The sequence below is a fragment of the Stigmatopora nigra genome, chromosome 16, assembly GCF_051989575.1.
Source record: "Stigmatopora nigra isolate UIUO_SnigA chromosome 16, RoL_Snig_1.1, whole genome shotgun sequence".
Classification (NCBI taxonomy): Eukaryota; Metazoa; Chordata; class Actinopteri; order Syngnathiformes; family Syngnathidae; genus Stigmatopora; species Stigmatopora nigra.
In genome coordinates, this window is record NC_135523.1 from 756862 (window position 1) to 775011 (window position 18150).

Sequence of the window (18150 nt, forward strand, 5' to 3'; positions counted from 1 at the left end):
TCAAAATATTTTCTTTTTCGAAACATCAAAAGTTGAGCTATTGGTGTACACCGGTGCGGCTGCCCCTAGCGGTAAATAAGGTATTGCTCGCCAGATTTAAAACCAGTCCAAGGTCCATTCATGTCAGATTGAAACATTATACTTACTTCCTTTCGTGTTATATATGACAATTGGAGAAAACCATTAACTTAATATCATTTTATTTTCATAAAAAGTCTCCCTGCAGGTATAAAACGAAACAAGAGGTTGTGTCACATGTGACGGACTGAGGAAGAGCAGAAGAAAAAAGGGAAAAAAATACAGAAAAAAAATTCTTTTACATTCCTTGTTCCCAAAAGCTGTACGACCAAAAATTCCCATCTGACACATTTCCAATCAAAGCGGTCGCTAAAAGCTAAGCGCAAACCAAGCGGCTCTCTTACTTTTAATTTCCATGCTACATGCTAACGTAGCTGACATTTCCCAGTGCCTCGTTCTGGACGAGTATAAACCTGAGCTTTTTATTATTTACAATTCCCGTTCGCGGGCGAAATTCCTTTGTGACGGCGAGGAAGTACATTTATTTGTATTTTTTGCCAGTTATGAATGGAAGTTAATCATTACGAAGTCACTTTTGCATAAATCAGTGTTCTTAAACTGGAGTCCATCAGTAATAAAACAGGACAAACAGCGCACCTGGCGGCCTAAACGTATATTACAAGTATTTTTTATACGTGGCCGTCAAAATCGAAGACTATGTGCTATATGCTTCTGTGGGTTTTGTCGTGTTTCTACGATCAAATATCCTACGAATAGCTTTATGTACACGCTTCCCGTTTTGATTGTCCAAAGCAAAAAAAAATGCACAAGTTGCGCCATCAACGGTCCATCAACTGCGCGGGAGGGACGGCGTGGGGCGGGGAGAACCCCATGTGCTCCTTTTTGGGGGGTCAGCGCTTCCTAGATTTCATCAGTAGTCTGTCTAAGGTCAGAGAGAGGTCAGAGTTGACGGGAGGCGAGGGTTCGGGGCGGGGCGTGAGGTCACAGAGCCGTGGAAGTTAGCTTCTTCACCCCCCGCCGTTGCGCTAACGTGGAGCACCCCACCGGCTCCAGGACGGGCGGAACGTTCCTGTTGAGGGCCGAGTACGTGGCCGCCATGGCTCCCTGGGGAAGATATTATGATCAGACGAGAGGTCAAAGGTCAAAAGCCGTTACCCACCTTAACCAGGTGTGGCGCGTCCTGTCTGTTGAGCGTGTATTTTGGCAGCTGGTCTCGGTGCGTCACCCACGGGTGGCGCAGGACCTGGCCCGCCGTCAGTCGCTGGTGAGGGTCCACGTGGAGCATTTTGGAGACCAGGTCCTGAGTGGGGGCCACAAAAAAATGACAATTATTTATTTAAAACAGGGAAAAATCAGGAAAATGTCTTCTTCATTTGAATTTGTTGTTGACTAAATCTGCGTGTTAGCTTAGCGTACCTTAGCCTCGGCGGACACAGAGTTCCAATATCCGCCGGAGAGTGAGAATTTTCCGCTACCGATTCGGGCCAAGATCTCTTCCGGCGTGTCTTCGGGGCCATTGGCGAATGGAGTGAAACTATCCCAAAAATAAAAGGAGACAAAGATGAACAATGGCCCAAAAGAGGACGTCGCTGTTAGCTTACCCCGTCAGCATGGTGTAGAGGAGCACCCCTAGGCTCCAGATGTCGCAGGCGGCGTCGTAACCTTGCTTCTTTAGAACCTGCGAGGGTGAAATGACACAAAAAATCAATCGTCCAATGTAGTGCACTGGTGTCAAAGTGGCGGCCCGGGGGCCAAATTTGGCCCGCTGCATCATTTTGTGCGGCCCGAGAAAGTCAATCATGAATTTCTGTTTTAGGATCAAATTAAAAAAATAATGTTTCCATTTGAATTAAAAAATGATTAAAAGAACATTTCCATTACAAAGAAAAAAAAGCTACTTTAGATGTGTAAAAACTGACTTTTAAAAAAGTAGCGACCAATAAACAGATGAGAGATATTTTCCATTTCCACTTGCTTAGTTAGCACTTACCTCTGGAGCGACAAAGTTAGCCGTGTAGCACGGCGTCATGAGCAAGCCGTTCTCCGCTCTCAGCTGTTTGGCGAAGCCAAAGTCGCAAACCCGGATGGATTCGGCGTTCCCGCTCTCGTCCACGTAGAGGATGTTACTGGGCTTCAGGTCCCGGTGGACCACCTTCACCAAAAAAACCCCACAATGACTCAAAGGGTCTTGATTTTGGCCCCGCCTTTGTGGCCCTACGTACCCCCTGCACGTGGAGGTACTCCAACGTCTTGGTGACGGTGAAGAGGACGGCGCTGGCTTCTCGCTCCGAGAAGAACTTCTGACGGAGGATTTTATCCAGCAGCTCTCCGCCTTTCATCAATTCCGTGACCAGGAATACTGAGCGGCCGTCGTCGTACACCTGGGGTGGGCGTGGCCATGAGAATACGGCGACCGCGCCGACGTTGACGTCACTCACGTCTTTGAGGGTGATGATGTTGGGGTGCTGGCCGTATCGGAGTAGGATCTCCACTTCCTCCGTGGGGTCCCGTTTGGCTTTGTTGATGATCTGGATAGAAAAATGGATGAAAAATGTTGAGAGGCGTGGCCAAAGCGAGGTTAAAACGGCGCTCCTACCTTTACGGCGTAGTCCATGCCGCTGCCCTTGTGGACGCAGCGCTTGCAGATGGAGTAGGAACCCACGCCGATTTCTTCTTTTATGTCGTAGGCGTCGCCAAAATGGGACGAACTTCTGTGGAGTTGCTGCGGGGAACAAATTTGATGGTCATGATACCGGAAAAAAGTCCTTTTTCTGTCAAAATTATGGATTTGTTCAGAGTTGTGGGTCCAAGCTATGATGCTAGCTCGGTTTGCAATGCAGCATGTAGCTGAGGCTAGGCTAAAGACGGTTATATAGTGTGATGCTAGCTAGCTGTTAGCTTTGAGTTTATTGGAATTATGGGACTTTTAAAAGATTTTTTCATTTTTCTCGAGCTGACTTTTAAAGTTGACGATGCCGCTACGCTAAAGTGAGCGCCGAGAGCCGTTAGCTTAGCGTTAATAGGACTTTAAAGAGGTTGAATTGATTTTTTTTCAATCTCGCTAATGCTACGGCTATGTTTTGGCAACAGTTGGCCATTTTGAAGTCAGTTTGGGCCTACCTGAACAATGGTATTCGGCGCCGGTTGCGTTTCTTCTTCTTCTGTTATGGCCACAAAGCTGAATCCTCGGAACAGCTGATGGGCATTGGCACTCGGCGGGACTCCCGGAGAGTCTGACTCAAGGAAATCAAACCCGTGAGTCGGATGCGTCACGGCCGGAGGGGGGAACGAGCGGGGGCACTGACCGCGAGGCGTTTTGGCGGTGAACTCCGGGTCAAAGTAGAAGGTGTCGTCGGGTCGTCCCGCCGCAGGTTTGAAGGGAGGCGGGAGCTCCCTGCGGAAGAGTTTCTGCAGGGGGGAGGAAGTCGGCCAATTAAAATGGCGGAATCACAATGGCGGATGGAAAAAGTCAAAACCAAAACGGACATTCCAGTCGATGGTGCTGAAGAACGGATGGCGTTTGATCTCCTCCACGCTGTCCGGACCGGCGCCTTTCCACGCGAGAAAGGGGGCGGAAAAAAAAAGTGAGCGACGGGGCACCGGCGTAGGAAAAAAGATTGGTCGCTGACCTAATCTGTTGTTGGGGGTGCGCTTGAAGAGGTTCCTGAGGAGACTCTGGGCTTCCGAACTCAAAAACTGCGGCATTCCCAGCTTGGCCCTGCAAAAAAAAAAAAAAACACAGACGGATGTGGTGCAAAATAGTAGCCGGACGTCGGCCATCTTGCAGGTGGACTCACTTGAGGATCATGGTCATGGTCTCTTTGCGGTCTTTGCCTTGAAACGGCAGCGTTCCCGTCAGCATCTCGAACTACGGGGACGTGGCGTTAATTCAAATAGAAACATATTTCATTCAAATAGTACAGTAAAATGTGTAGTAATAACACACAAGAATCATTTGGAAGGTCAGTCGTGCCATGAAAAAGGAAAAAGTCATTTTGTGCTCTCACCATCAGTACCCCGTACGACCACCAGTCGGCGCTGTGCGTGTGCCCCCTCCGATTGACCACCTCCGGGGCCATATACTCCACCGTCCCGCAGAAGGAATAGGCCTTGTTCTGGTGGTCGATGGACTCCTTGCTCAAGCCAAAGTCTTCACACGGGCGGAAGCAGAGTTTGGAGCCACGCCCACCGTCTGTCTCCGCCCACCCAGAGGCGGCAAATCACCTGTCAGCTTGATGTGTCCCTCATCGTCCAGAAGGATGCTGAAAGCAACAATACGGTGAACTTCATGGCCAATCACCTTAAAGCCTGGCTACAATCTTCTATATTTACATTTTAAATGTTTATTCATGTGTATATCAATATGTTGATGAAAATAAATCAAACTAAAACGTACTTTTCAGGCTTGAGGTCTCTGTAAATAATGCCCAGACCGTGAAGATGATCCAGAGCCAGCGCCAGTTCGGCCAGGTAGAATTTCACGTCTTCCTCGGTGAACATCACCTGGCGTCCAAAGAGAGAGCGAGACCATTCGTTTGGGGCGTGCTAGTTGTGTTAGCCACGGGAATTTTATGTTTGGGGGGGGCGTTACCTCTTTGGAAAGGCGGGTGAAGAGGTCTCCGCCCCTCAGGAAGTCCAGGATCAAGTAGAGCTTCCCCTCCGTCTGAAAGGCTGGGGATGAAAGAACAACCGCTAGTCCAAGTGTATCAAACCGGGTGGGGTTGGTTTGTTTTGGTTTTATTTTTAGATTTGACAAAATGAACTTTGAACTCAAAAGTAAAAAAAAAAATGGATGAAAAAAATGGCCATACAAAACGATACAGCGGGCCAGATTTGGCCCCCGGACCACCACTTTGACACCCGTGACTATAAACATAGATCTATAATTTTCATTTGAATTTGATCCGAAGACAGAAAGTGATTGACTTTCTCGGGCCGCACAAAAGGATGTGGCGGGCCAGATTTGGCCCCCGGACCACCACTTTGACACCCGTGACTATAAACATAAATCTACAATTTTCATTTGAATTTGATCCGAAGACAGAAAGTGATTGACTTTCTCGGGCCGCACAAAATGATTCGGCGGGCCAGATTTGGCCCCCGGGCCACCACTTTGACACCGGTGCGCCAGTCAATCATTCATTTTATCCTATGATCGGCAAACTATTATTAGTAGATGGAAAGTCAATAAGATTTTGATCCTGCCCCTTATGTGTTTTTCTTTAGCTCTTATGAATTGGAACAAAAAAGCCACAAAAAGCTAATTTTGACATAAAGATGACATAAATAAAGTGGATTTTAGAGCAGAAAAAGTCGGAACCCCCTCCCCCACAGTAGTAAGTCACGCTTGAGACAATACTAGTGAGACAAAACTGGTTGTGCAAGTCCAATCAGTGGATTGGCATCAGCTGCTGGTCTTGCAGCCCAACCCCCGCTGGTTCAAGTTTGTCAACTCGGACGGAAGTTTGTCAACTTGGAAGGAAAAGCTGCCCAACCCCCGTCAATTCAACTTCTTTTTAAAAACCAAAATCTGCCCAGCAACAAGAAAAGTAGATCTTGACACAAAAAATGTGTGAGCGCCTTTGAATTAAAGTGAAAATAACTAATTTGCCTAAAAGTTCATTTTTTAATATTGCTGAGGTCATAGAGGGGAGTTCTTTGTTTTTTTTGTCGGAATTCTATTTTTTTTAGTGAAAAAATCCAAGTGAATTTGATCCATACCGTAGTGCAGTTTAACGATGAAGGGGTGATTGACCTCCACCAGGATGTCCCTCTCCATTTTGGTCCGGACTCGGTCTCGCACTGGAAGATAGTTCGGGTCAAATAATTTCATTTTATTCATATTACCCGCAATGGATACTGGACCGCGTGCTAACCTTTTAGCGTAGCTTTTTTGAGGACTTTCATGGCGTATAGTTGTCCGGCATCGGGCCCGCTCACTTTTCGCACCAGGAACACCTAAAGCACACATGTTGTGATTGATTGTTCACTCATTATCAACTTTCCCGGGCATTTTGCGGGCATTTTTTCCAATAGATGTTGATTTTGTGGGTTATTTTATGGGCTGACCTTGCCAAAGGAACCCTGTCCCAAGACTTTGCGTAGCTCAAATTGGCGGGGGTCGGCTTTGTCGCAGCCTTCCTTCACGTGGTGAGTGATGTTTATCTCCTTGATGGGGACGTCGTCCTGAAAAAGACAGAAAAACGTAAGAAGACGGATTGGACGTCCATTTTTGACAGTGTTAAGAAACGTGGCCCCCGCCTGGTTTTAGCTAAATGGCGCCTACCTGGATTTCCAGGGCGAACGACGGGTTTGGGAGTTTGAGGGCGCGACCCCTGGAGCGCGACGACGACGACATGGCGACGGGATGGAGCGGCACCGGCTACTGATTCTTTTTGAACACTTGGCGCTATTCTTTTCAGTGTCTGGCTCTCTCGCTCCCTCGTTTTTCTGCCCGCCTTCTTCCCTCACACTCGCCGTCTTTATTTGAGATTTGGACACTTTTCTTGTGTCTTTTAGCTTTCATTATTATAAAGAAGATGTCTTGCTGTTAAAGTGGATGACGGGGAGGTGGGTGATTGTCTGCGCAGTGGTGAACTCTTTTATATGTGTCGGAAACGGCGAGGAATGTTGACATTTGAAACGCAGATGGCGGCGGGCAGGAGGCTCATGTGGCACCTCTTAATCACGGGATTAAAAGTGCAAAGCCAGCGTTGTTGTGTTCAACACCGTCATCAGCCACTCATTCAACGAGTCACCTTCCCACACAAGAAAACCCACAAAGGCAAGCCCCGGGGACAACATGCCAACTCCGAATCAAACCCACTACCCCAATTCTGACCCCCCGGCTGTCCAATCAAGCAAAAATGATCGTTATGGCCCAATACAGCACACAAAAAAATGATCTGAATCTGACTTTGAATGAAAGGCACGGCACACACGCCAGGCTCGCCCACTCACGGTCCAGCTGCGGGGGGGCGCCGATCCCTTCTTGGCGGCCTCCCCGGCGGGGAAGCGACGGAGCGCTTTCAGCCGGCGGAGGAGAGCGGCCAAGAAGCGCCAGCGGGACGGCTCGGCGCCAAGCGTCATGGCCGACGGTCGACGGCTGACTGTGAGCTGTGCCGGGGGATGCCCGCCTTAGAGGGTGTGTGTGTGTGTGTGTGTGTTAGGGGTCGGTGGTGGGTGGGTGGGTGGGTGGGTGGGTGGGGGGTCCATTTATGGGATTCCCCGCACTCTCCTCCCCTTGTGACTCACAGCTGGAAGCTTCCATCCAGAATTTCCATCAGGTATTCTGGAGATTCCCCCTAACACACACACACACACACACTCAGACTGACCAATGATTGAAGGCCACCAGTACATGAAGCCCCCTCCCCCCTCTAAATACAACAACAACAAATAGGAGCTATTAGGACACTTTAAGATCAGAGTAAAATGAGTCAAAGTAAGGTTAAAGTTAAGGAAAGTACAGTAACACAAAGTAGTGAAATGTACAGTGGAGTAAAATAGAGAAAAATGAAGTTACGTATTGTAAAAGAGAGTAGAAGAGTCAAACTAAAGTACTGAGAGTAGAGTAAAGTACTACAAAAGTACAATAGAGTAATACAAAATGGAGTAGAATCATTTCTTGTCAATGTGGAGCTGTGTCGTGATTGGATGAGCGTAAACTCTCTTTACCTTGGCCCCAGTTTGAAGCCCCGCCCCCTCCTCATTCCCACCTGTCGCAATATAAACGCGCACCCTGGGTGACATTTCTTAGATTACCCGCACCTGTCGCCACCCTGCAAATTTGTGCGTCCGTCAAGGACGGCCAAACAATGCGCAAAAGGGTGAAAATGTCTTTCCGTCGGTTAAAAAGAAGTATGGCGTGGAGGGAGGTGGCGTGGCATAACCCGGCCAGCGAGCGATGGAGCGGATTCATTCCACACAATCCCCGACCTCTAATGCTCTTACGCAATCAAATTAACACGCACACATTTGGGATTTGCCAGGTTACTGCGTTTCCGCTCGCTTGGATCAAATAACAGACGCCCTCCCCGCGGGAAATAAGACTGACTTGCACAGTGAGAAAACACAGTGTCCAATTCATTTTGAAGGAGGGAAGGCTGGCATGTTGATTCTCCCCGGGCTTGCGTAGGTTTTCTCCAGGTACCTTAAGCATGCTAAGCTAATTGTATGCTAAATTGATCCTAGTGATCAATTGTTTCTCTCATTGTGGCCTGCCATTGGCTAAGGGTGTCCCCCACATACTGTCCGATATTAGCTAGGATACACTCCAGCACCCCCCGTGTCCTTTGCGAAGATGAGCGGTTCAGAAAGTGAAGGAATAGATGCACAAACTTATCCAAAATAAAGCGGTCTTTCCCATATGAGGTCGACAGCAAGTTCTACAAAAGTGGGCGGGGAAACGACTCCTTGGCCCCGCCCCTCACGCCGGTACGAGACATAACGACGAGCGGACTTTGTACCTGACGTCTCCTAGCGTGCAGCAAAAGCGTCTTCATGACCGGCGAGGTGGCGCCGAGCGAGCCGATTGGAAAAGTCTGCCGCCGCTGGCTTTGGAGTTGGCGCGCGACCTCCCGTCCGTCCGTCCGTCTGTCCGTCCGTCCTTCCGTCCCTGCCAGCTGTTCATCACGTCCTGTCATTGTTTCCGTGGCAACAACATCCGCGCGGGAAGGCGGACGGACAAACGGACGGAGGCACGCCTCACTCAAAATGGATTGAAGTTTAAAAAAAGCAAGCTCGGGGAAAAAAAAAATCCATGAAATTGATCGTTAACCGAAATTATTTATGAATTATCCTACTTTTTTTTGAAAGGATCATGTTGCAAACTAATCTTTTGATTGCTAGAGTCATCCTATAATAAATGTAATACTTGTTGATGATGTCACTATATAATTTTTTCAATAAAGTTACAAAATGTAAAAGTCATTATTAATGTAGTATTTTTAAAATATGACATATTTTCAAATGAACTTCCTGCGCACGCATGTGTAACTTTAGAGTGCAGATTAGAGACAAAGATATTGTGTAGGCGGGCTGTGATTGGTCGCTTCCTGGAGAGCGCCGCGCTGAGGAAAAAGGGGTCGAACGTATTACATCATCGCCCCCGCGACCTCTCTCAATGGCCACGCCCACAACGCACCGCTCCCCGCCTGGCACCACCAACACACACATTATCAAGACCAGAATATTTCCCTCCTAAATCCTTATTTTTTACCCCAAAACTGCATTTTATCTGGCAACCTCCCAGCCCAAATGGATGGGACACCTAACTCCGTGAATGGCAGCCAATGACCAGTCTAGTCGTCCGTCCCAAAGACAGAAATAGCCGTCAATGTACACACACACACACACCTGATGAACCAGTTGTGTGTGTGTGTGTGTGTTTGTATTGAGTGACAGATGGCTTTTAATCTGGTGGGAGCATCTGGACATACTTTGTGCGGTTTTTGCCTCTTGACACTCACGCACACACACACAAAGGAAGTTGCGACATCCTCCATTAAAAAAATAAATAAATAAATAAAAATGCGGAATGTGAAAAATGAGAAGCGTTCATATTAAGAGTGCAAAGAGCCCCTCGTTGAATAATTAATGATTTTTTTCCCTCTGATCGTGGCTCTGAGCCTGTCCTACAAGAGTTGCCAAGGGTGCCGGAGCCTAGCCCAGCCAACGACAGAGACCCTAGTTTGGTATCCGGCCAGTCACGGAGCACCGTGGCACAAACAACCGTTAAGACAATTTAGCTAGATTAGCCTAGCGTGGCTGTTTTGGTTGATGTGTGAGGGAAAGCAGAGTCAGCGAGCAGCCATTTTGGGTCAGAAATGAACGCTATAGATGATTGGAAGACAATCTGTTTGAAAAATGTCCCCGTATTTATTTATATCCTTGTATGTTCTCCCTGCGCAAGGTGATTTGAAAAGCATGAAGAGAGATAGCGGCGCACCCCCAGCATTTGACGGTGTAACCGTACCCCCGTCGGCCGGCCCGGCAGCTAAGTGCGTTTGCGCCAGCGCTCGCTAAGGACCCAAGAGGGCGCCGTAATGACTACTCAGCTCGTCTCAGACTTCCAATCTATAAGCCATCTCCTCTGCCTTTCCAAAAAAATCCATACCTGCAGCTGCCCACCAAATAAAAGACAGGCTACTAATACGTAGAAACGCAACTGGAACCTTTCTCGACATTGAAATGGAAACAAAAAGGGCAAACTCACCATGCAGGACGTCACGCCGTCGTCGTCGCCCGCCGAGTCCTCCGGGTCGTTGTGGGAATCCTGGGAGGAAAGGCAGAGGTCAAAGGTTAAAGCTAGTAAGATTAGCTGATTTCATTTGAAATGGGGAATAAGAATATTGGTTTAGTTTTAAATTCAAAGAGTCTTGTGGTTTATTCACAAAAAGAAGATGGCGTCCCGGTTGACGCCACCCGCGGCAGGCCGCGGCACGCTAAAAAATTCCAAGAATGGCGACGGTGTTTTGACGTGCCACGTTTGATGCAAAAATGAAGGCTGACAAGTTAGCGCTAAAAGGAGGACTTTTTTTTAACATTTACTACAAATGCGTTTTGAATGGAGACCCTGCAATTACGCAGAACGGCCACTAGGTGGCTCAGGATAATGGAAATGAATTTATACTAAACAAAAAATAGTTGGTGAAACTTAATCATAGCGATTGGGTTGCTATGATTAATCGAAAGCTAATTGGTTACCAAATTAATCGACAATTTACTGCTTTTTTAAACATTTTAAGCCTTTTAAGACTTTTTTCATGGTTATCTCACAATTTAAAAAGTTACAAAAGGGAAAAAAGTCAACATTTTTTTATTAATTTAAGCAAAATAGCCCTTTTATACTTTTCCTATCATAGCATTCAACGGCCATTTTGTTTCAGATTTTTTTCTCCTTGTAACATAATTCCTGGAGTGGACGCAGGGCTCAAAGTTCACCGCGCCTTCCCCGCCGTGGAGAAAAACGCGGGTGGGAAACTGGCGAGCAGGTACGAGCTCGTCCACGTGACTCACTGCATTCTTGCTTGCGTCTTGTGCAAAAAAAAACAAATACAATGAATCCTGTCTCATTTTTGGTTGCGTTAGTTATGTTATGCATCCACTAAATGAAGCTTTATACGATAATGAACCAGTATTGATTCATAATGCATATTTTTTTTAGAAAATGGAGGTCTTTTTGTCGCGCCCTATAGTGCGGACAATACGACGGGAAGGAAACAAGCCCCTGGGACAAAGACCAAAGCACCCCCCGCGCAATTTCTCTCAAATTGCCGACTGTCACTAGCAGGAAGTGGTGGCGCGCGGGGGTCCCCGATGGCGACGCCGCCGCCACGCAGGAAGTGGAGGCGCTTACGCAAGCTCCTTCCTGACTCACGTGGCGGAGACGCCTTCTGCTGGTTTACTGAGATTTTTGAAGAACTTGAAGAACTGGAAGTCGCTGACTCAGACGCAGACGTCCCAGCGACCCATCCCACACTTTACTCCCCAGCGCAAACGCCGCAATTACCCGGGAATAGAATGGCGAGGCGAGCTTCTATTAACGTCCGGCGTCCATTAAGACCGCCGGACGCCATTAGTGGCCCGGTAAACCAACGGCAATTCTTATTCCAAGACCAGAACCTGATTTTTGCAGATCCGATTCTAACAACGGAAAAAGGGCACACCCAAAATGGCGTTTTTTTTTTAACCAGTTTAAATAAAGTTATCCAACATGAAAAGGTTATTCGTGTCAACATTTTTGGCGCCACAAATTGTACACCACAAAAAATAATCTGGCAAGCAAATGATGTTGAAATATTTAGTTGTAGTAAACAAACTCGTAAAAAAATAGTATAACAAGAGCTAGCTTGTTTACGATTTTTTTCGCTTTTATGCTTTAAAACCATTTTTTTAACTCAACGCATGCTATTGACGGCCAGAGACGTCCAATTTATTTCCACTGGAGTAAAGTGGCCTGTAATAGCAAAAAAAAAGAACATAAATCATAATTTCTGCATGAAAGCAATAGTCACTCCCACTAGACGGGTTAAAGCATGAAAAGAACGCTCATTAAAAATGTAAAAACCATAAATCTTGACCATGTCGTGTAATAAGTTCCTCATTATTTGAGGTCTCGGCGTTCTTTCTGAATATTTTTTTTAAGATCTCGCGCCAACTCCAAAAATTCAAGACCATTTTTTTTGTGTTTTCTTTGTTCGAAGCGGTTATCAGGAAGTATGTAGCATGCTAGTTATGACACTGTGGTTAATAGCGAGAGTGTTAGTGAGTGGTGACACACTCGTCAGGTGAGTCATCAAGGTCGTCATTCAGTACAAAAAAAAGAAAAGTTATTTTTAGGGCTGGGCAATGGTCGTCTTCAGACGGCGATTAATCGCATTCTGTTCAATAATGAGATGGCAAAAAACCGTATTTCCCAGTTCAAACGAATTGGACGTTCATTACCGTCCATTTAAGGACATAGTCAATACATACAGTTTAAAAAAACAACTGCATTCTGTAAAGTATTTCATTCAAAAGTAGTATTTAATCCACTTTTTATGTGACCTGTCACAAAAATGAATGTCTTGTGAACTCACCCAGCCCTAATTAGTCTTTTTTTACTTTAAGACCCGAGTTTGTCATGAAAAGAGTCTTTTTAACCCGTGTAGTAAAGTGGGAATGTTGTCATTATGCATATATTAGCGTTGTTGCTGAACTTTGATTTAAAAGCCGGCGGACTGAGGGGACTCACTCACCTCCCCCGTCGTCCCCCCTATCGGCATCTTCTGCCAGGGATCCGCCAGCTGAGCCAGCGGCATCTTGTCGCCCCTCTGCCTCGACTTGTCTCTCTTTTTTGGTCACCCGGAACGTGCCGGAACGTCCCGTCCTTCTTGATCGACTTCTTTTTTCTCTTCCAACCTCGTTCGCTTCTCGGCAAAAAAAAAAATGTTAAGCTAGTTCCGGCTGGCTTTGCCGCTTTGCGCCGACCCGCCACGGAGCTCCAGAGCCGACCGAAGGCGACCTACGCGGGGGTGTGCAGTCGCACCGAGTCCGCCCCTCTCGTCCTCCCTGCCACCGGACGGACGGACAAACATTTAGAAGAGGCAAAGAGGACGCCCTTTTTTCCCTTTCCGAGAAGACAGACACATGAAATAGTCGTCCAACTCCTGTTGTCTATTCGCCGTCCCCCCCTTTGGTCTCGTCTTGTCGGCTCTTCCTCTTTCTCTCTCGCTCCCGCCCTCACGTTCACTTCCTGTACTTCCCAATATGGCTGCCGGTGTCGCCTTACCTGTCCTGCTTTGTAAATCACAGTCGAACGCTTAATCTTTCATTTAACCACATTAATAACGGTCTTGTTCCGGTTATCTTCGGAAACTTTAAAGCTCAATTTACTCCCGTCAAAGTGACTTTTTGGGGGGTATTTCTTTTACTTCTTGTAGTTTTATTTACATTCTAACATGATTTCTACTTTGAGTTTATGATTTCAAAAAATATAGTTTTATATTGGGCATATTTTAATTGACTTGCATGACGTATTATTCTTCAGTCACTTGTCATATGCTGATAGTGACGTGGATAGTGACATTTAGCCAATCAAAAGCAGCCATGCTGTCAGGTGACGGCACACGCGGAAATAACTTCGAATTAATAAAAATATTGGATTTAAATTATACTTTATAAATGGTTGAACAACTATCCAAGCATATTCAAGCGGGCAAGAAACACCCAAAATATTCACATCTTTTCTTTTTATTTAATCTCATACATAACAACAAAACTGGCATAGCAGACTTTTACTGTAACAGACAAGTGAATTGACAACATTAAAATAAAGTGCTTATTTTGAAATATGTTTGAAAACTGGTAAACATTAGAAAGTTTTGGTGCATGGATGAAAATTATAAATATTGCTTACAATCGGAGTAAAAAATATTCAGTATTCAGCAGAATAGACACATCAAACGTTAAATAATCTATCTTGTTAAAACATTTGGCCGGCACAAACCTCAAGTAGAAAACAAGATCATAATATATTAAATTATATTAATAAATAAAAGATCCAAGACTCGGTCCCATGAAGAATTCTAGTCAGAATCTGAATCTGCGTTGCGGTTTTAGCTTACGGAGATAAGCTTTGACCAGGGATTGGTCCCACGGATCTCCAACGAAGGCTCGTTTTTAAAGATGTGGTTGCACAAATCCCCCAACGGTGGTTCGGGGTCAGCCGTGGCGAACTGCGCCGCCTCCTCCACTTCCTTACGGATGGCGACGTCCATTTCCTAAATCAGAACCATATGCATCAATAATACAGCTCAGAAGAGACCGCCATTTTGGAATTCTTGTAAACATTAACCACTCATCGTTTAAATTTAAAGCTATCGTTCAAAATGGTTGTTTTTTTCCCCCAATTCCCTTTCTAAATCATTTAAAATCAGTTTGGTGGGCATTTGGGAAAATCTCTTTGGAGGGGACGTTCGCTCTGGCGTCATCTTGTGGAATATTGGAGGTATAACAGCATCATTTATATTCGCATTACGTATTATTATCTAGGTTTATCTACCAGCACGTACCTTGAATTCCTCCACGGACGCCATGTTGTTATTTAACATTTGCTCTTTCAACGATGCGATGGGGTCATTCTTGCTTCGCACTTCCTGGATCTCCTGGCGAGTACGATAGCTACAAACAAACATCATCACAGAGAGTTAAAATTTGTGCGCCATAAATTTGGCCATTGACAAAAAAAGTATTAGTTTAGTCAAATAAAAGACTCACCTGACACCAGGGTCACTCATGCTGTGCCCGTGGTAACGATACGTCTTCAGCTCCATCACAATTGGACCCTTTCAGACAAAGTTTTACAGGAACCAATCAGAGGACAGGATCTTTTATTTATTTTTTCCTCAACCAGACATTTGGCCTTACCTTCCCAGCTCGACAGAAGTCCGCCGCAAACTTGACGGCCTCTCTCACGCACAGAACATCCATCCCATCAACCTGTGTGGAGAAAAAAAAAGGAGCTGAAGTGGCGTGAGCAAAATGGCCGTCTCTCCTATCCCATTCACATTTTGTGTGCAGTATCATACATGAACACTAGGCGACTAGGTAAATGCTCACACCTGTAACTGCCAGGACACACGGAAAGCGTCGTGTTCTACTTTTGGTCCACAAGGGGGCGGTCCCAGCGCACAGTCTCGCTGGAACCGTGACCCCGGGACCCCCGAACCGTGTCACGACGACGACGTTGCGTGTTTCTCACTCTAATGCCCGGTACGTAGTCTCCTCGTTTGTAGTAGTCGGTGGAAGCCGACGCCCTCTCCGCCGACGTGCCCATGCCGTACTGGTTGTTCTCGCAGATGAAAATGCACGGGAGCTTCCAGAGGGCGGCCATGTTGAACGCTTCGAAGAGCTGCCCCTGTTCGGGAAAAAAAAAAAAAAAAAAAGCATATTCAAAAGGCTGAACTCACAGGTGTCCAAGTGGCGGCCCGGGGGCCAAATGTGGCCCGCCGCATCATTTTGTGCGGCCCGAGAAAATAAATGACGAGTGTCGACTTTCTGTTTTAGGATCAAACTAAAATGAAGCGTATAGATGTATCTTACCTGATTGGCGGCGCCGTCACCATACAACGCCACGCACAGCTGCTTATTGCCTTGATACTGACACGCCAAAGCGATTCCGGCACCGAGTGGAACCTGAATGCGACAAGGAAGAATTAACCCAAAGCATCTAACCGGAAGCCCACGCCGCCGCTGCCACACTCACCTGCGCTCCCACAATGCCGTTCCCTCCGTAAAAATGTGGCGCGTACATGTGCATGGAGCCTCCCTTCCCTTTAGAGACTCCGCCCCTCCGACCTGGGCAGCGACACGGCTGAGGCGCGGCGTCGAACCGGTCGCCTTCTTTAACGGGCGACCTTACCCGTCAGCTCGCACAGGATCTCCCTGACGGCCACGCCGCGGGTGTACGTGTAGGCGTGCGCGCGGTACGCCGTGATCAGGTGGTCGCTGGGTTGGATGGCGGCCTCGATGCCGGCGGCGCACGCTTCCTGCGCAACAACAAAATCATTACGTTTTTTCCTCCTCCGTCGAATGGTGATGCGCAGTATTGACGGACGGTGTGCTGTGGTAGTTAGCAGATATGAAAAATACCTGTCCGTCATATAAGTGACAGAAGCCCCTGATGATCTTCTGCTTGTACAGCTGATCGGCCTTCAGTTCCATGCGTCTCACCGTCTGCATGGTGCGGTAATAACGCAGGCCCTGTTCGCGGGTTAGCTCCGCCTTCACGGGAGGCCCCTCCTCCAATCGGTGCAAATCGCATTTCTAGCAGCAGGGGAATAAAATAAAAAATGGTTGTCAACATTTTACAGATCGACTAGCACCACACCACGTTGAATCCTGCCAGCGAATGACAGATTAGTACATGGGTGTCCAAGTGGCGGCCCGGGGGCCAAATCTGGCCCTCCGCATCATTTTGTGCGGCCCGAGAAAGTCAATGACGAGTGCCGACTTTCTTTTTTTTAGGGTGATTGGTCACCCATGCGCTACGCTGATTACAAGAGATTGGTCAGTTTTTCAGATTCACAATCAAGATGTTTTTCAAGCTCACCTTAACGTCCAAGGTCACCTGAGACGTGAAGTCGGCAAAAGATTGGGTCGCACTGACACGGGCGGCCTGAAAAGACACAAATCAGCACGTTAAGCCCAGTAAACAAAGCCAAACAGGTTAGCTAGCGAGCTCCACACACTCAAGACCACGCCAAAACCAATCCCCAACATCTGCTCGACGCCAATGAGACGATTTATTTATCGGCGGAAAGCACGGGATGCTCAATTAGGAGTTTTTGTTGTTGTTGTTGTTTACACCAGAAAATGTTAGTAACGGGGAGGCAGACCTGGAGGCCGGCATCGGACGACGTGCTAGCTAAAGGCGCCGCGCCGGCCATAGCGCCGACTAGTGGCGGGGGTTTGCGGGGCAGGCGGCGCATCCGTGCCAAGTCGGGGGCCGCCGGCGAAGTTAGACTGACGTACTCGGACAGATTGATCAGCAACTGGGAAGCAGAGGACCCAACTAATGAGGGGGCGCTTAAAACCAAATCCAAAAAAGGGAAAAAAATGGGAGGCAGGTCTGCTGTGAGTAGATTCAAACATTTGAACAGTGACCAAGTGTTTACACCCATATGAGGTGATTTAGATAACTATGCTTCTTGGAATGCTTGGAAATTCCTAGGGAGAGGGACAAAAAAATGCCATCGCCATTTTAAGAAAGAGGCCATTTTCTTTCAATTGCAAGTGGGAGCCTTTCAGGGCAGTAAACTGGAATATTTCAGTGAAAATTATAAGAATGGAGAGTATAAAATGTTCAAAAGTGACAAAGAAAAGGTGCTTCTTACCTCAGACACGGTTTGGGCTCCCTGGAGTGCAGTTGAAGGTGAAAACATACAAAAAGCGAGACAAATTTGTGAGAAATACAGCATTACAAAGGAAGGTAAGACATTGGTTAAACGTGAGAATGTACTTTCTAAGCATGTTATACTATAGTTCCAGAAATACCGGAGCTATTGATTAAGAGGTGGTTGTGAAAGATGCACTTAGGCCACAAGAAAGCATTATTTTACGAGGAAATGTGTAGGACTGGCTTATGGTACCTTTTAGTGAATGTTAACCTTAACGACAAAACTGACCAGATAAACATAGGGTATAAAGTCATGTTGCTGTTTGATTGACGTCTAATTAAAGTCAGTAACTAATGAAATGAGGAGGAAAACAAGGAATAAGCAGAGTTCAAGCAAGGCGCCCACAAGGTCAGCAGCCAGCATAGTTAGCACAATTAGCTCGTCTGGAGCCGAAAAGGGCTTCCATTGAAGAGCAGCCTGGCCGGAAAACTTACCGCAGTCTTGCCGGTGATCCGAAGAAGGGCGTTGGAGAGGAGAGTCAACATGTTTTGCATGATAATAAACGGCGTGGGGAGTTTTTAAGAGGATTTAAGGCGACTTTTTGGTTGCTGGGAAGAGGCGGGAAAGTCTTCGTCTTCTTCGGGTGGCATTTGTAATGTGCCATACCGCCGTCTGCTGTGTGGAGTGTGTGCTACAGTACATAAGGATTAAAAAACAACAACACAGTAAC

At 46.8% G+C, this 18150-nt stretch overlaps 2 protein-coding genes across 5 annotated transcripts; both read right to left on the reverse strand.

Moving 5' to 3' along the window:
• Positions 1 to 183: 183 nt before the first annotated feature.
• Positions 184 to 13262, reverse strand: rps6ka3b (ribosomal protein S6 kinase, polypeptide 3b). Of its 3 annotated transcripts, XM_077735491.1 has the most exons (23): positions 13050 to 13262; positions 12780 to 12950; positions 10256 to 10315; positions 6109 to 6225; positions 5916 to 5997; positions 5761 to 5841; positions 4631 to 4710; positions 4436 to 4542; positions 4264 to 4301; positions 4047 to 4189; positions 3837 to 3907; positions 3669 to 3757; positions 3526 to 3590; positions 3345 to 3447; positions 3160 to 3272; positions 2636 to 2761; positions 2478 to 2567; positions 2262 to 2420; positions 2030 to 2191; positions 1641 to 1717; positions 1456 to 1573; positions 1199 to 1339; positions 184 to 1143 (listed from the first exon to the last, which is right to left on the reverse strand). In XM_077735491.1, the coding sequence occupies exons 2-23, from the start codon at positions 12840 to 12842 to the stop codon at positions 1021 to 1023; spliced, it is 2208 nt and encodes a 735-aa protein (XP_077591617.1). In that variant the 5' UTR covers positions 12843 to 12950; positions 13050 to 13262; the 3' UTR covers positions 184 to 1020. The 3 variants fall into 3 exon arrangements, with proteins under 3 accessions (XP_077591617.1, XP_077591616.1, XP_077591618.1); XM_077735490.1 differs by lacking the exons at positions 10256 to 10315; positions 12780 to 12950; positions 13050 to 13262 and adding an exon at positions 8508 to 8661; XM_077735492.1 differs by lacking the exons at positions 10256 to 10315; positions 12780 to 12950; positions 13050 to 13262 and adding an exon at positions 6326 to 6408.
• Positions 13263 to 13757: 495 nt separating this feature from the next.
• On the reverse strand, positions 13758 to 18084 carry LOC144209285 (pyruvate dehydrogenase E1 component subunit alpha, mitochondrial-like). 2 transcript variants are annotated; one of them, XM_077735509.1, is made up of 13 exons: positions 17915 to 18084; positions 17418 to 17438; positions 16920 to 17075; positions 16634 to 16699; positions 16174 to 16347; positions 15944 to 16070; positions 15788 to 15879; positions 15625 to 15717; positions 15284 to 15439; positions 14950 to 15021; positions 14800 to 14867; positions 14595 to 14703; positions 13758 to 14303 (listed from the first exon to the last, which is right to left on the reverse strand). In XM_077735509.1, the coding sequence occupies exons 1-13, from the start codon at positions 17972 to 17974 to the stop codon at positions 14139 to 14141; spliced, it is 1359 nt and encodes a 452-aa protein (XP_077591635.1). In that variant the 5' UTR covers positions 17975 to 18084; the 3' UTR covers positions 13758 to 14138. The 2 variants fall into 2 exon arrangements, with proteins under 2 accessions (XP_077591635.1, XP_077591636.1); XM_077735510.1 differs by lacking the exon at positions 16920 to 17075.
• Between the last annotated feature and the right edge of the window lie 66 nt (positions 18085 to 18150).

Coding starts and splice junctions, on each gene's coding strand:
- rps6ka3b (XM_077735491.1), bottom strand. CDS start 12,842: ATGCCGCTGGCTCAGCTGGCGGATCCCTGGCAGAAGATGCCGATAGGG. Junction 3,758..3,836: donor ACCATGACCATGATCCTCAA/GTGAGTCCACCT, acceptor TTTTTTTTGCAG/GGCCAAGCTGGGAATGCCGC. Junction 2,192..2,261: donor AGTACCTCCACGTGCAGGGG/GTACGTAGGGCC, acceptor TTTTTGGTGAAG/GTGGTCCACCGGGACCTGAA.
- LOC144209285 (XM_077735509.1), bottom strand. CDS start 17,974: ATGCAAAACATGTTGACTCTCCTCTCCAACGCCCTTCTTCGGATCACC. Junction 17,439..17,914: donor GGATCACCGGCAAGACTGCG/GTAAGTTTTCCG, acceptor ACTGCACTCCAG/GGAGCCCAAACCGTGTCTGA. Junction 15,880..15,943: donor GATCCTGTGCGAGCTGACGG/GTAAGGTCGCCC, acceptor GTCGCTGCCCAG/GTCGGAGGGGCGGAGTCTCT.